General features: G+C 44.3%; 6 protein-coding genes across 6 annotated transcripts; 5 read left to right on the top strand and 1 right to left on the bottom strand.

Annotated features, from left to right (window-relative positions):
• The first annotated feature begins 732 nt into the window (after window positions 1-732).
• On the top strand, window positions 733-1721 carry P170DRAFT_174665 (uncharacterized protein). The gene is made up of 3 exons (XM_024842628.1): window positions 733-1200; window positions 1251-1593; window positions 1660-1721. Exons 1-2 carry the CDS (start codon window positions 1038-1040, stop codon window positions 1583-1585), a joined length of 498 nt encoding a protein of 165 aa, XP_024704382.1. The 5' UTR covers window positions 733-1037; the 3' UTR covers window positions 1586-1593; window positions 1660-1721.
• A 1241-nt stretch (window positions 1722-2962) lies between these two features.
• P170DRAFT_174660 (F-box protein) lies at window positions 2963-4118 on the top strand. The gene is made up of 2 exons (XM_024842627.1): window positions 2963-3240; window positions 3288-4118. The coding sequence occupies exons 1-2, from the start codon at window positions 2970-2972 to the stop codon at window positions 3650-3652; spliced, it is 636 nt and encodes a 211-aa protein (XP_024704381.1). The 5' UTR covers window positions 2963-2969; the 3' UTR covers window positions 3653-4118.
• A 583-nt stretch (window positions 4119-4701) lies between these two features.
• P170DRAFT_475401 (nucleoside deaminase) lies at window positions 4702-5190 on the bottom strand (the record flags this gene model as incomplete). The annotated part of the gene is made up of 1 exon (XM_024853256.1): window positions 4702-5190. One exon carries the CDS (start codon window positions 5188-5190, stop codon window positions 4702-4704), a length of 489 nt encoding a protein of 162 aa, XP_024704380.1.
• Window positions 5191-7733: 2543 nt separating this feature from the next.
• P170DRAFT_436731 (uncharacterized protein) lies at window positions 7734-8287 on the top strand. Its single transcript, XM_024849209.1, has 3 exons — window positions 7734-7802; window positions 7860-7943; window positions 7993-8287. Exons 2-3 carry the CDS (start codon window positions 7902-7904, stop codon window positions 8242-8244), a joined length of 294 nt encoding a protein of 97 aa, XP_024704379.1. The 5' UTR covers window positions 7734-7802; window positions 7860-7901; the 3' UTR covers window positions 8245-8287.
• Window positions 8288-11286: 2999 nt separating this feature from the next.
• Window positions 11287-12121, top strand: P170DRAFT_408052 (uncharacterized protein; the record flags this gene model as incomplete). The annotated part of the gene is made up of 3 exons (XM_024846711.1): window positions 11287-11461; window positions 11508-11996; window positions 12053-12121. Exons 1-3 carry the CDS (start codon window positions 11339-11341, stop codon window positions 12119-12121), a joined length of 681 nt encoding a protein of 226 aa, XP_024704378.1. The 5' UTR covers window positions 11287-11338.
• A 1755-nt stretch (window positions 12122-13876) lies between these two features.
• On the top strand, window positions 13877-14479 carry P170DRAFT_436730 (uncharacterized protein). The gene has a single exon (XM_024849208.1). It carries the CDS (start codon window positions 14034-14036, stop codon window positions 14394-14396), a length of 363 nt encoding a protein of 120 aa, XP_024704377.1. The 5' UTR covers window positions 13877-14033; the 3' UTR covers window positions 14397-14479.
• The last annotated feature ends 1349 nt before the right edge of the window (window positions 14480-15828 follow it).

The raw sequence follows: 15828 nt of genomic DNA, 5'->3' as shown, positions 1-15828 counted from the left end.
GCGTATTAATCAGCTCTTTGCCAAGACTATTTCTGCCACAACGAGGTTACGGCACGTGAAAGGCTGAATTCCCTAGAACCCTTGTGGTCGAGAGGGAAATGACATCACTTGAACTAAAGCTCGAATTTATAAATAGGAACTAAATAAGTAATCAGCTGGTGGTTTTCCGACATTATGCTTCGAAAAATAGCTTATAAAATTACCGGAAATCAGCTTAGAAAACAACTGGCCAAGTCGCTTCTTGAGGCCAACTAGTGACAATCTTCCTTTCGCTGTGACAGATTTGGGGCGAATTGTAAGGTTTAGTCCAGCCACAAGATCATGTGATTGCATCGGTTACTGGGGTGCCCAATAGTGATTATAATTGGTCTCTGTATGACCGCCCGCTTCAGCTATCAAGCCCCTAAATGAAGATAATCCTTTCCTTGAAACGAAAATAGTAAAAATAAAAGGAAAAAGGGCGGGATGGGGGTGGCTCTATTAACCAGCAAATATTGAACTAATCTCAGGTTATTAATGCCGGATATAAGTTAGTTAATGGTTGAACTCATGAACCGGATGTAATGACTGGAGCTTGCGAACAGAGTCCTCATTGAAGACGACCGCGCCACGTTTTTCCTGAGCGCTAAATAACCGGGTCACGCGGACACTCTTTAACACGGTAAAGTAAATGCTTAACGAACCTAAACATTATGTAATAGAAGTTGGATTGATTTGTCCTCACTACTCCTCAGCACTATTCTAGACTTGCATTAATACTTGGCGATTTTGAAAATGCTGTTAGTTGATGCTCGGCTTCTGATGGGTGCTTCTCATTAATAAATGGCGGCAGCAATATCTAACTACGGAGCCACCCTGACTTTTCGTCGGATAACATAGCCGGCCAATCAGTGTGAAGCCAATTTTCAACCAAAACCGGAGTAAACTTTGGTAAGGGGGCCGAAGAAATAGTCCTTTATTTCAGCAATATGTTATAATCTGACTACACAACTTCCCAACTCAGATTGCACGGTGTGGGCTCAGTATCGGAGCATACGATGTTTGCCAATAATGAGATTTATGCTTGGTTGAATAGCATACCATATGATCCATCACCTGCTTTCCAGTTGCAGCGCGGCATTCAGGAGTCAGAGGCATCAATAATACCCCGTCAAGCATCGCGACCAAAGGCCACACGAAGCGTCAACATGAGAATATCTCGTATGTGTTCCCTTTGGCAGTGTGAGCTTAAGAAAATCTAATATTGGTAGGACACTGTCTATATATCCGGGCGTTCAAAGAGTGTGGATATTCCTGCGACGACGAAATATACTACGCCGTGTACCTCCAACAGCTATCATTAAAGGAGCTGATTGGTAGCGTCTCTCGCAAATTTATCTTTACTGAAGGGCAAGTAGTATCCGCAACCATAATAGACTGCCAGGGAGCCGCGATTCCTTTAGATGATGACGCGGTCCAAAATATACCGAGCGAGCAACCCATGAGTTTCGAATTCAAACCGCACACCGAAGCTGGCCTAATTGTAAACGATAGCCACTCGATATCTCTAAAATATCGGTTGCTTCTTCACTTTCAGCCGTCCTGAATTTTAACGTATTTGCTCCACAATTACTAATCAAATGATCTTTGCGGATTTTTAAACTAAGCTTGTCTTCCTAGCCGACATACACCGCACCGGCGGAAAACCGATTCCGGAAATCAGTGATAATACGTTCGCGAAGATAAAGAATGACCATCTTTTCCAGCATTTTGACAGCTACTGATGAGAATATTAGTGCCTCGAGTAGAGCTCTAAAGTCTTAATCGAGAGGCGGTCCTGAGAGAAGGACTACTGTCTGAATCGCTGTCTCTAGAGATACTTGCAATTTGGCAAGGTTCATCGCTGGATGTGGACCGCGCACTAGCCGAATTCTGGCACTCGATGTAAATACTTGAGCAAATTTGCGTCACATGACTCTTTCTTACATCTCTGTTATTGTTTTCTTTGGTCGTCGAGGCAGCACTGCGACAGCGGGGTTGCCATGTTTCAGATTGTACAAAGACCGTACGGAGGAAGGACACACTTCCAAATTGGAAGGACTCCATTCTTTGTTTGAGAAGGCACAAAGCTTTATTTAGACACTGGTTTCAAACTGTATATCGCGAATACTTCCACAATGTGATGCTGTCTAGTGATGCGTGGGAACATGATGATTGATATCATTCAAGCGGATCGTGGCTCTATCCACTAACTATTGATAATGATGGATTTTACGAAATATGGCTGCTACAGTGACAGAAAAGCCGTAATTATTTCACCATGTGTTTCTTTAATCACAGAATCTGATTCCAAAGGCAAGATTGCCAAGAAGGTTGTTCGAGGATGGAACGCTTATAGGATGGACGTCATTGCTCGGCATAGATCGACCCCACCAGAATCTGGTCTATATTAAGAGACTTCCCCCAGACATCAATTAGAGCTAATAGAATACAGCAGCCCCATGCATAATTGGCACAAACTCACTAGCTGTATTCCAGATAAATAATTGCTGCAGTATACTTGGTTGTGCCGGTTATTGACAACTGCGCAATACTTCGGAGACAAGGTCGGTGTGGCCGGCGGGAGATGACTAAAATGATTATATCATCGCCTTGCTTCAAATCAACCGATCACTCAAGCGATCGGCCCAAACAAATGCGATTCCAACACGTATATCACATTATATCGCTCATCGAAATGATCGATTCGAAGCCTCTGAAAGTGCATATTAAAATCGGCTTCAAATCGCGTAGTTCTAGTTGAATTTTTCAAGTCCTTCAGCCAGTTTGAATATGGTCATATAATTGGTTGATTTTCACCTCGCTCGGTAGACCTACCGCGTATCTGCCACAGTCGGCTATTGTCCGGAAAAGTACTTTAACCGATATCCGTAATTAGCTGGCATGAGACCTATTCGGCGAAGCCTATTTCTATTATCTACGTATTGTTGATGATGAACTCCATACGCAGACATGCTCGCTTCGAGCTTTTGCCCACCGAATTACTCTATGAAATCATAACCCGTCTATCCAGTCGGGATGTCAAACGCCTCTCATCTGTTAGTGAACGACTGAGGAAGGTTTGCTTGCCGTATTTATTCCGTAACGTCAGTTTTGAATTTTCGAGATCGGGTTTCATATCGCTACAACGGCTGCTACTGTCAAACCTGCGCTGGTATGTGGTTTCTTTAACCTATGTTGTTCCGGAACTGCTTCAATCTGGTAAGGACCTTATGATGAGAACTTGGGAACCTACTAATCTGGTCTAGAGATCATGGATTTCAGGTTTTTTAGAAACAACATTCTTCCCCCTAAGAATTACCTGGATGAATTAAAGCAGTCGTCTGACAAGGATTGTCCGGCTAAGCCACCTCCCCCATATATGGTCATCTACGATACTTTCAGGGGTATATGTAAGGAGCAACATGATATTTTGAAAAGACGTGAGGATATTGAAGTGCTTTCGGCTGCTCTTGGACAACAACTTCCTAAACTGACCGGTTTCTGCGTATATTTTCGTCGGACAAACGCAAAAGAACATTGGGTGGGATCTTACTTGGACACGACTATGACCATGCAAGAAAAGACCCTTGAGCATCACTTCCACGCCATTATAAAGGGCCTCAAAACCTAAACCGACAGTGGAACATTCTTGCATTCCATTCAATTATCAAACCTCGAGCTTCCTTACTTTAGCTCATGGGATACGCCAAAAGCGCAGACGCTGAGAACGTATATCTGTGATTTAGTAGATCACTCTCGAATTCTACGTCTAAGTGGATCTGGGTCACCATTAAGAACACTGTCCCACGCCCTGCTACATCTCCAGCAGCTGGACCTGTGCTGCCTGTACGTCCATGCACAATTCCTCACCGAGTTCCTGGAAAACAACGCGGGCTCCATTGAATCTATAGGATTCCACAACACAGTCTGATTTCTCCCGATCCCTTCACCTTGGTCGAACTAGCACCGGAGCTAGGCCGCAGCATATTTGGAGTGAATTGGCTTACAACAGAAAGCGTCCCTTGTCATATTTGCCAAGGAAACGGGTGGAGTCTCTCTAAAGCTAGGAAAATTGAATAGATATCACGAGCTCAGTGCAAGATAAGAAAATCCATGGCCGTTGATGTACATCATTCTTCCTCAAAGCCTACGCGTAGCATCACCGGTCCGCTGTGGCTGGTAGGATAAATGAAGAGATAGTTATGTGGAGTACTCTTTCCTTTACTAGTTGTGAAGGCCTACCTTTGAAGAGGATACTCAATTTCTTTTAACAATCAAATTCATGTAGGACAGGAATAGAGTACTAATGTTGTGTTGATATCGGTATAACAATCGGTTAAGGATGATAAAAAAGACAGGAACCTGCGGGATAATTTGATTGAATGTATTTAGGAGCTAGTTCTATATCATTCAATGGGATTCGTTAGAATGTCGCGTCGATCTTACAGGTAGATAAATCATCACTAGGCGCTATGGGTGTTAGGAAAACATCCGCATCATTGCGCAATAGCCGTAGCAAGGATCGTATACTAAAGGTTTATGGGGATCCTTATATAGATTGTGTCTGGAACCTCTAGGGTTGGAATTCTATCACTGCGCCTGGTATGGCCGGTGTGCACCACCAGAGTTGTATTATATTCTACACCACACTAGATTAGTGCCAATGCTCCTGTTACATCCTCATGCATTTGCCCACAAGTGCTTCAACCGATGCAGTTCCTTCACCTCCTCATCAAGCCCGGCCACTGGCCCTTCAACAGGCACCCCAGGTGCAACCTGATTAATCGCCAGCGGCGCAACCAGATCCGAATCCATCCCAATCTCTTTCCTCCAAGCAAGAAGCTGCGCAGTCGAGCTTGCGTAAAAAATCCGCCCCATCCCCGCGAATGCATGCGCAGTCGCGCACATCGGGCAATGCTCACCAGAGGTATAGACAGTGGTCGCGGCGCGCTGCGTCGGAAACAGGTTCTTCTGCGCCCATTGCACGAGCGTGAACTCCGGGTGGCGGGTTACGTCGGCCTCGGTGACGACTCGGTTACGGTCTTCTTTTAGGACTGTTCCTTCCGCTGAGACGAGGACGGAGGCGAAGGGCGAATCGCCTGCGTTGAGAGCTTCGCGAGCCAGTTCAACACAGCGGCGGAGGTGCGTTATATCAGTAGTGGAGACCATATTTACTTTTAGCGTTTTTTATCCAACAATATATATGTAGGATAATCAGTTATCGGGAAATAATGTGGCCTCGATTCTGGACAGACTTTGTGTTTGACAGTCGAGATCTGAGGAAAGATAGAAGTTGATTTTCTTTTGACCCCGCCAAACCCCGCATGACAAACTAGCTCGCTCACAGGATCATATTGGCGCAACTGAGGACTAGGGCTGTTGATACGCGTGATCTCGAGCAGTCATTTGAGTACCGAAGTTGGCCAGTCTCAAGGTTTTCTTTCTGTAGGAAGGAAGCATTTTCCAGTCTCCAAGTGTTGCGGCAGTCTCATCAAAATTGTAGATCTTTCCTTGCGCGATCCCGTGTTGCATTTTAGTGGCTTGTACGCTATCAAATCACTCCCTAATAACTTTAGCATTCTTCGCATTTAGCGCGCCGATAATCGAAACGTCGAGTATAGCGAGTTTTAAACAACCTTGTCGTTTAACAGTTGGCGACCCAGTTCTCCCCGACCGTTGAATTGGGGTAGTACCGCGTTGAGCAAGTAGAATATTGGCCATTTCTCGTATATAGGACGGTCGGAGAGAGGCTCCACGTCGATCTAGCGATAGAATCCATTGTACAAGCTTCATTTTGAGTCATTTTATGACTATCGGTGCGTACTTCATCACGATGGGTGCTTCCATTTAATAGTTCATGAAGGGTTGAACGAGGTCCATTAAAAACCTCTGCAGCCTTGCGAATAATGCTAATTTCTTGCTTTTAAGCTGAAATAGCAAGAACGATCCATCCCCCCTTTTGCCGAATTTCTTGGATTTTAACGCGCTTTTGGAGGCATAATTAGTGTTTTAATTAAGTGAGGTTTTTAATTGCGGTCAAAACGCGTTGTGTCCGGCCCGTTTGTTTGTCCGGCTCGCTTGTAAGGTGCGTTAACTACGTGATCTCCACCGATTCAATAAGAATGAAGGTCTTGATTATTCTAGCTATGGCATTCAGCTCATCTTTATGTAATCTCTAGAGCTCCAAAATGATGACCTATCATCTCATCATAAAAAGCAACTATGTTGAATAATTGACTGATCGATTATTTCGACTGAACAAGACGATGAAGTGCCGGCTTAGTCAACTCCCGCGGCCACACTAGATAAGCAATCAGGTGGTGTTCCGACAACTCTCCTTAAATTGCATTGCTGAGAACTCTCCTGATCTTTCACCTCCTTTACAAAGGTGTTCCCACGCCACAGTTCTCTTGCCTTAACATTCAACTCATAGACTTTCTAATTGGCTTCTGTTACGCTCCCTGGACATACATCGTTGCAAAAAACATGGCTTCCCATAAGTAGCCGGCTAGGCTTGATGATCCCGCTGAAGAAGTGGAGCAGGCGAATTCAACAAGGGAAACAGTCCGCGAGCTAGTTATGGATACATTTCAAATTCATAAGTACAGCGAATATTTAATATGGTAACCAATCTGTGCTGGTCACTAGCGCAAGTGTGCGCACAATTTTTTTGGCCGCGAACAGAAAGGGATAGTAGCCCCAGGATCGCTAGTGATCGCCAGAATGGACTTTAATATATAACATTTGACGCTTTTCGAACCTATTTTCCATATCTTTATTATGCTCTTTCACTTTTCGCTGATCATGCTCGGTGTCCAGCTCCCCGCTCTCTGTATTAGGTCCTTCTCGGTAATCCTTGAGACTGTAGTACTCTGGACGGTTTTTATCGTGACTGGCTGTTGTGCGCGACTTTTTCGAGGGGGCTACAGACGAGCCGTGGCATTCTTTAATCAGTATTAGTTTAATTTCCGTAAACATTTTGCTACCGGCTCGAAGGTAGATTATAGGACCAAGCTCAGTGTAAAGGGCACAATAGAATCGCCATATCAAATTAATTTTATTGAGGGAGAAGAGTATCAGAATGATTAGACAGCACAATAATTGCGGGGAACTAGCACCACATGACTGTGACACATCTAACTTACCTTCCGTATTTGCTATTTCTCCGTTTATTTGACCTCCCAGGCCTTCGTTGCTCGGATTTTGCCCATATTCCCCGCCCTCTGTGGAACCACTGTAATCACGAGTAGGAACACTGAATGCTCTAGGGTATAAAATCGCACGATAGACTTGGCGAGGGCTCCATGTAGAATAAAGTAGGCGGGTTGTTCGCATGTTCAATAAATAGTAGCCTGCGATTATATAGAAAAAATATGTAGATGGTATTAAGAGTATGAAGTAAGCTCCGCAAAACTGCAGTTATATAGTGTACTGCTACTAGTGGCGAAAAGATTTAACGGGGAGAAAAGTATGTTCAACGTCTGGATCGGTCAATCAGGTTCAACCGTGGTAAAATACTTGGATCTGAGGTCATTTAACGTAGAGGGGTCATCATTCCTCTTCAACTTAGGTGATTTTTATTTGGAATGAAATTTTTGTCCCCAGGTGACTCATGTATTATGACGTGAGGGGCGAACAAGGCTATTATAGATAATCCACTTTGATACACCCTGGCAACAGATAGTCTTTAATCTCTCTTCTTACTTCGTGTTGTTTAATCATTTCCCTATCCCATATTGCTCGAAGTGGATGCACGACAGAGCAAAGGATCCCATCATGATGTAAGTTTCGCCTTTCAGCAGCTCTACTATAGTTTTATTAATCCGTTCAATCTTTAGCCACTGACTGAAGATGAGGAACGTCTGTTACGTATTTATGGAATGTTACCTCATGGTGGAGGTCTGCTTGGACAGCAGTCTAAGGTGTGTTACATAACCTTGCCACTTAGGAACACTATCTAATGGTTAGAAGAAACGGACGTATTTCGACTCGGGTGATTTTGCTGTCTCTTCAGCCGATCGCGTGACTGATATGGAAATGTTAAGACTGGCACCGCCCATCCTCAACGACAAAGTATTTCGCAGCCATATGCCCCTATTCCTAACACTAGAAACGTCAATAAAGATGCCAATAAAGACATTCGTGCCAAAAGCAGTCCGGAAGAAGCAGCTAAGAGTTCACTTTGTCTGCAACCAGATACCTATGAATGCCGCAGAATTATGAAGACAGATATTAGTTCTGGCTAAAATATATCGGACATCCCCACAATCCAGTTATATCATCAGCACAAGTTTGGTATGATGATAATACCTAAGTTGACAGGATAGGATTTGTTCAGTATTGCTGTCGCTAATTTTAGTGCTTATAAGAATGTAGTATTTCGTCAAAGGACGCCTTGATCAGATAGTAGACCGCACTGCAAGTTGCTCTTATTACAAGAAATTCCAAATTGTTTCCTTTGTACTATGAGAAATGGCAATCTGGTTGACAACTTCACAAAGTAGCCACGGTTACTTGGAAAGGCAAAGTGCAATAGATCTGCAAAACTAAAGTTCCGCTAACGTAGTATTGATTCTCTACGGCCGGTTAAAAACGAGGAAAGAAGTACTTGGCCGTCTTTATAATTAAGTAGATAACTATTCTTTAAAGAGAGGCGAAGTGAGGAAAGCCTCTCACAACGTAGCTTCCTAGAAATTATCAGGCTTAAACCACAAGCGGATGTTTAGGGGATTGTGATTCCTTTATATACTCGGCCAACTAGACAAGACATGTTTGGAATTTACGGTTTACTTTACCAAAGCGCAACTCCCGTGAAAGTCCGAGCCCTCCACGTAATAGCCTCCTTTGTAACGTCTAGTAAAGAGTCCATTGTGTATAGTGCTTCTCTGTGTTAGGGTCATCCAAGCAATGTGGCCCTGTTTACACGACTTGTCGCAGCATCGCATTAATTGATGTAACATACCTCCAGGTACCAGATAAGCCAGGACTATGTTCAGAGCCAAGCTGATGTCCCATCTTTACCTGTATCCGTTGAGTTGCTCATGGAATTATTTATCCTCGTCCCGAGGGCACCACGGTGTGGCTTCATACGAGATGGAATAAGTAAATTCAGACTGAGAAACGGTACGCGAGCCAGTCATGGATACATTTCAGACCCGCAAGTACAGCGCGTAATAGATGTGCTACCTCAAGGCGAATAAACTCTCATTCGCCCCAGGGCTGTGGGAAGGAAGACTGCTTATATTTGATTGTATTGATCTGCTTAAGTTCGAGATGGTACCTTCTCATTCGAGATACAGTACAAAGAAAACCTAACAAACATAAGAAAATGTTAGCCAAAAACCTGTACCAAGGCTGGATTTAGAGAGTCAAATTAATACATTGTAACAAAATTGGATACCAGCCCCATATACTGTAATCCATTTATAGCAACATTATATAACCTGCTGTAACCTATTACTGTGCTGCCAACTTTACCATATCACTTATGCCACACGAATTCGTCGGGCGGAGGGCATACACCTGGGTAGGCACACTTTGCATCTTGTTAGCTAACATTCTGTAATTTCTCTTATCAAGATCTAATACTTACCACTCCAATCCCACCAGGCATATCCTGGGCCGGGCAAGGGATACATACTAACCCTCCATCACAGGAGTTATGGGTGCCCTGGTGGCAGCCCCCTCCCGGAATACGCCATGTTGCATATGGTCATTGCCGTTGCGCACGCTACCATAGTAAGAGATAAAAGCATCATCCTGACGACCGTATTGTATGTTTATTTTAAGCTAACTTGATAGATTAATGATGGAAAAGGGATAGGGATAAGACATTTTCTATTTGGGTTGGTAGGGACTTTTATAGCTACTGAATCCTTCACAATAATATCGTGGTGAATTACAAAGTTGAATTCAACCTTATTGTTCACGATTTTGAAACCGAGTCTATGACGGCCTGATACATAGTCATGGTTTGGTAAATAACGCGCATGATAATGTCAATGAGAAGATGCGCGTGAATATAGTTATATATGATATTATAAAATATCCAAAAAGATGGGCTGAAAACGGGCAGCAAACTTGGCATACAGTCTCTAAGAATATGGTTCATGTTGTAACATCATTATTACCACACTACTTGGCTTCACACTAACATATTAGGAATTTTGTTTGCTTATAGGCCTCGCGTTATAACAAGTAAACACAATTAGGAAAATCAAAGTTGAGCCTGGCCCGTCTAGAGTGGACGGAGCGGCAAGACAGTCTGCGTTGTGGTGGGTAAAGTAACTCGTTCTTTGAAGACTATCTGCCTGCTCCGTCTTCATCGCTTAGCCTTGTGGGCTCGACAGCTTGCTCATGGCCTAACACCTGAGTGTGTTGCCTTGTATAAACAGTCAGTCCATATTACTTAGACACTGTTGGTCTAGTTCGCTTTTTCTTTTCCAGTCTGGCGTGTCTGAAGCCGAGAGGCTAGATTCAGCCGCTTATTCGATTGTACGCTTTTTCCGTGGCTGTTTGTATTGGTCATCAGGAAAATAATCTCTTCGAATTTCTGCAGGCATGTCTGAAGAAGAGCTTCTGCAGAATTATCATTTACTTTTACGATAAAGCGCGGAATAGGCGGGATGTAGGTAACAGCCCACCCCGGATTTTTTATTACTAGCCCGCCGTTGGTAACTTTCTCCCCGCTTAGGTTTGCGCTTAGTGAGACTGAATTCGCTTTCTTGATGAGGAAATGTTACGAATTCTATGATATGGCATGAGCATAGGGCATCCAGTGAATAATAAAAACAGTACCTTGCAACTTTACGGACCCCTAATTATCACTCGACCGCTACACTAAAAGGAGGATTGATTTAACCTCCCAATCAACAAACACCATTTCTGGTCCTGCTACAAATGATGGCCCCTATGCTTGGTTGAGCAAGAATGCAAGATCATAATTACGATCTCTACATCAAAATGAAGCCGATTTTCGTATGATCCAAAGCAGCTCGTCGTTAACTGTCAATCGCTTAACTCTTCAAGTCGCATACGTAATATGACCTACCGCAGACTACGCGGCAAATAGGCTGGTAGCAAAGCTCGAGAGATGAAGCCGCCAGGGGCAGTTTGACAGCAGCAGACAGTTTTAGTAGGCAGTAATGGAAAGCGGTTAGAGCGGACGGTGGGTAGGCGGAACGCTACGAATACGCAGCAAGGAAATATATGAATGTCGGCACTAGCCCCGCCGCCTTATGTTATCTTTTCCCAACTTCCTTCCTGTGGTACAGTTCCAAATTCTCGTGTGTACGCGCATATTCCCCATGGTGTCAAAATGGCTGATGAATATGTTGGAATTAACCCTTCCGATGTGACATTCCTTGAGTTATTGCAAGAGTCCAAGAATTCTGCTGTCTTCAAGGTCAGAGTTCGCGGAAGGATGTGCGTGATGAAAGTAGTAAGTGAGTCCTTGTCATTACTGAAGCGCTACTAAGATTTTTAAGTACCATGATAGGGGCCTATCTGAATGTGACCCCCCAGATTATGACGTGAATCTCTTTTCTCGCGAATCCTCCGCTTATCGACGCATGAAAGAAAGGGGCTTATACAGACAAGGGGTTGTTCCCGACTTCTATGGTACGATAACACAAATACAACCGACTCTCTGGCCAAGTCTGCATATGTTTCTTCAGGACAAGTTAGCTCCGAATGCCGTTCTCATTGAGTATATACCGGACGCACAGCAAATAGACCTATCCAACTTCTCGAAAGATTATCTTGTTCAACTTCGCGATAGTCTTTACAGTATCCACCAAGCAGGAGTCCTTCATGGCGACCCCAAACCGAGAAATATGATAATATCTCGCAAACAGAATAGAGTGCTCTGGATTGATTTTGATTCTGCCCAAACATTCTCAGGCAATCTTTCACCAAGGCAAAATGTGTGGTTCAAGGAAGAGAATGAAACGATGGAGTACTTTATCAAAGCTTTGGTAGGCTTAGCCCCATGCTTCTAGTTCTGACTAACTGATGACTAACTGTCTTACAGACTCAAGATCATGTAGACGGTAGGCTGAGCCGTGAATATTCTTATTATTATGGTTGGTTCCCATGTTAGACTGCTGTCAAGAGCAGCCTGGGGTATTGTGCTTAATCTACTGGTTATTGTAAATTCAATGTATTGAGAATGGATTGGGACTCAATTTGTTGGGTTGGGATTGCGGTTGTTAAAAATAAAAGAATCACTAAATATTCATTTTCGCTTGGTAGTACTAAATTTGATAATTTCTCTCTACTCCCTCATTTATTCACCTTTTCTGTACGGTCGATGATCATTCTAGATAACCTGGATTACTCCAGCGATCAGAGAGATTTAGTCGAAAGAATCCAGGGTCTTGGAACTGCAATCAGTGCTTCTAGTGTCTGCTAGGAACGGGCTAAGGTCACCTCCGGTCGTTCAATTATGTACCTGGCCAACACGGCATAAATTTGGAAGACTGGGCAATGGCTCGTTGACTTTCGGGTAGAGGCAATCTTGTCACATAAAAGCCTCTCAGGCTGGGATTACTGAAAGTCAAAAACTGTTTTCTTTATGATACAAGAGACTCGGGAATTCGAAGTGCTGTGTCGCTTACAATAGAGGATAAAGTCACTCCATGAGGCATGGGGTGAATTTACAGGTACTTCGAAAGGAATTCGCGACATTTCTCAATACAATGGCAAGAGACCAATGAAACTAACAGGCCGTTGTGAAGACGCATTGGGCCATTTGCGACAGTGTAAATGTTAGCAATGCTATCCCATGAAAATATTTGGCCTTTCATTTCAGGGGGTCTACGTGTAGTAGAAACCTATTATCCTCCTTTCACCTTCGCCTTCTGCAAGCTGCAGCCACTACAACGCGTTAAGAAGCGAGAAGGTAGGTAGTCAGTACTGTCTAGACTGTTAATCTCCCCTAGTTACTGCAAAGACCATGACATATGATTCAGAATTACTTAATTCTCCAAAGGACATGGTCTCGAAGAGGTGCCCCATCATAGTTCGCTCATTCATTTACACCGACAATTGACCTCCAATGCTACCACTTTATCCGAAGTCTCCGGCCTCCACAGAATAATCATCCATCGGTCATTTAGCATTAGGTCATTTTTTTAGCGGCTCTTTGCGATACTACGGAGTACTCCGGTGTAAACAACACAGAGCTAAAACCATTTAGTCAACCTTGACCCACCGCTCGTTTTCGCATTGATCCTTGCGGCCCGGAATGAAAATTTGCTCGACCTTAACAACGTCGCAGGGGTATGCGAAGAGTTCTGACTTTCTAGAGTCGCCCGACCGACTGATTAAATTGCCCCCATTTCCTTCCTGTATCTCATATGCTACGGAGTAGAAAATCTTGACATAGGTCGTCTGGGAAGAAAACATCGGCCAGATAAGTCGCACACTGGCTGTGCAGCAATAACTCGGATCTCCGGAGTAATTACGGAATATGCACTACGCAGCATCGCCTTCATTGCCCAAGCGACTCGGTGCTCCGCTCTCCGTTAGAAAGTCGCAATCTTCGGTGACAAGGTAATTAGACGTGGGTCTTCAGGGCGGGATAAATTAAACAAATTTCGAGCAGCAGCCATGCCTTGAGGCTGAGCGCGCAGATCCAAGCCTACGAGACGGGAATAATGGCATGCTAATCCCTTCGACCCCCACCGCAGGATCGAGCAGGGCTTTGCCTCCGCCAATCATCGACTGTTGGTGGACGGTTTTTGGGGGCCGAATTTGAGCCTCGGGTAGCCTTATTTATAACCGCCCCTGATGCAGATGGCATGTACACAGTATGCGAAATAGCTTAAATTTTGAGCAACCCTCGTAGGTTGGAGAATTTTTCTTTCTCCCAACATCATCATCTCCTCCCAGTCTCAGAACTGTTAACCCAAACCTTCGTACAGCGGATCCAAGTCTACGGCAAAGTACTGTCAACCCCCAATTCATTTGCCTCGAAGAAACGCCTTCGTATACGAAACCTCCGAAAGAATATGTCTCCCCGTCACCAAAGCCACCTGGACAAATGTCCCGCCACAGTCCGCATTCCTCCCATCAACATATGGACGACGACAGATGTCGCCGCGTTCCCCAATGACCACACATACCTCAGCAGCATGTCCGAATGCTGCGGCGAAACTGCCAACATCACACTCTACAACAAGCGCTGTGCACGGTTCTGCAACACTAGCGGAAACACGACAGATGTCGTCGACTGCCTGCAAAATGCCGGTCTCACCAAAGCAACGAGTTATCACAACGACAATGGCGGGAAGAGCGCTGCCAGCTCGTTGTCGAAACCCGCCTGGGGCCTTATCATGATGGTTGTATGGAGCTTGATCGCCGGCACGCTATGATGCTGGTTTTGATTGGCCTTCATGTTTATTGTCTTCTTTTGTTTGGGATGGGATAATGTCGGTGATTTTGTATCACAATTTCCCTTCTCCTCCAGTTTTATTCTTCATTAGCGGCGTTGTGATAAAATCAGCGTGTTCATTATCTCTCCAGGAATTGTTCATGTCTATTATGTCTTTGCGATGGGATACCTAAGGAAGTCTAATAGGCAATACAATTTGTGCCGAAACACGACCAAAGAATTCCCCCGAGGAAACTTGTTTTTCGGCCATTAAATGATTGAAAATGCATTCATACATTTAGCTAGTATCCTTATAATTGTGCTGACATAGACATAGTCGGTCCGGAGGCAAGTAGAGGCCTGAGGCAAGATTTTAGATTCACCACCTCCAACTCGCCTCCTACGTGAAGTAGTCAAGCAACTTCATGCTGAACCAATAGAGCGTTCCGATCTCCTTCGATAACCGGATGGCTAGAGTTCTGTATGAAAGCTGTGAAATTTCCTTGCAGACTTTTCCACAAGAGTGTGACGCGGCTGCAGATGCGCACTGACAGAGAAAGAAGTCACCTGTGATTTATGTCTAAGCTTTGCTCCCTTTGTCCAATTTTTGGCATTCTTCCTGGTTCAGCTAGAGGAACACGAAAGGGTTGAAGAGGATGACAGGTTGTGAAATAATGAGTGTGTTTCAAGGCTTTGCTGAAATTTGAAACCGGGTGGCCGCTTGGCTCAGTGCAGTCTGAAGAAGGGTGGTGTCAGCCAGTTAATCCTTTTTGCTCTTGATCCTGTCCTTCAAACATTTGGCTTCGCGTCTGACCGCGGTAATCTTGATCTGAACCTGTTTGCTATCTATATCAGCTGCTAGGTTGATAAGTTGAGGTCTTGAAAGATGATTCTTCAACCCCGGAAGAGTACGGATTGGCGTATGTATAAGACGAAGGAAGAAAGGAGGGCGAGAAAAAGAGATAATAGGGAAGGTGAGAAAGAAGATTGAACAAATTTGTAATTATCTAGGAGACGGGGAGGACAAGAGGAGTAAGCGCAGGAAGAAAGAAGTGAAGCGAAGAGGAAGGAAAGGAGGAGGAATGGAGGGGGACGAGAGCGAACAAGACAACGCAACCCTACCTGAGGTGAATTATGTTTTGGCGAAGATTTTGATCCGCCGACCTGATTACGTATCATACCTCATGTGAGCGAATTGAACAACCTGTGTGTGACGCAAGGTATATTGGTTTCAGCGGATTCAGATGGCATAGTAATAATCTGGGAAATATCTACCGGCCGACTCCTGCGCAAGTGGAAAGCGCACGAGGAAGCTGTGCTATGCTTGGTTTCCAGTCACAGAGGGCTGCTCACTGGGAGTCGTGACGGGAAAGTTAAATTGTGGGATATAACGCTGTTTGCCGCAGAATGCTATATATAATACTGATCACTTT

This window comes from Aspergillus steynii (genome assembly GCF_002849105.1).
Source record: "Aspergillus steynii IBT 23096 chromosome Unknown P170scaffold_4, whole genome shotgun sequence".
In the NCBI taxonomy this organism is placed as follows: domain Eukaryota; kingdom Fungi; phylum Ascomycota; class Eurotiomycetes; order Eurotiales; family Aspergillaceae; genus Aspergillus; species Aspergillus steynii.
This window is presented reverse-complemented; position numbering and strand designations above follow the sequence as displayed.

Coding starts and splice junctions, on each gene's coding strand:
- P170DRAFT_174660 (XM_024842627.1), top strand. CDS start 2,970: ATGATGAACTCCATACGCAGACATGCTCGCTTCGAGCTTTTGCCCACC. Junction 3,241..3,287: donor TCCGGAACTGCTTCAATCTG/GTAAGGACCTTA, acceptor AATCTGGTCTAG/AGATCATGGATTTCAGGTTT.
- P170DRAFT_436730 (XM_024849208.1), top strand. CDS start 14,034: ATGTCTCCCCGTCACCAAAGCCACCTGGACAAATGTCCCGCCACAGTC.
- P170DRAFT_436731 (XM_024849209.1), top strand. CDS start 7,902: ATGTTACCTCATGGTGGAGGTCTGCTTGGACAGCAGTCTAAG. Junction 7,944..7,992: donor TGCTTGGACAGCAGTCTAAG/GTGTGTTACATA, acceptor AATGGTTAGAAG/AAACGGACGTATTTCGACTC.
- P170DRAFT_174665 (XM_024842628.1), top strand. CDS start 1,038: ATGTTTGCCAATAATGAGATTTATGCTTGGTTGAATAGCATACCATAT. Junction 1,201..1,250: donor CGTCAACATGAGAATATCTC/GTATGTGTTCCC, acceptor TAATATTGGTAG/GACACTGTCTATATATCCGG.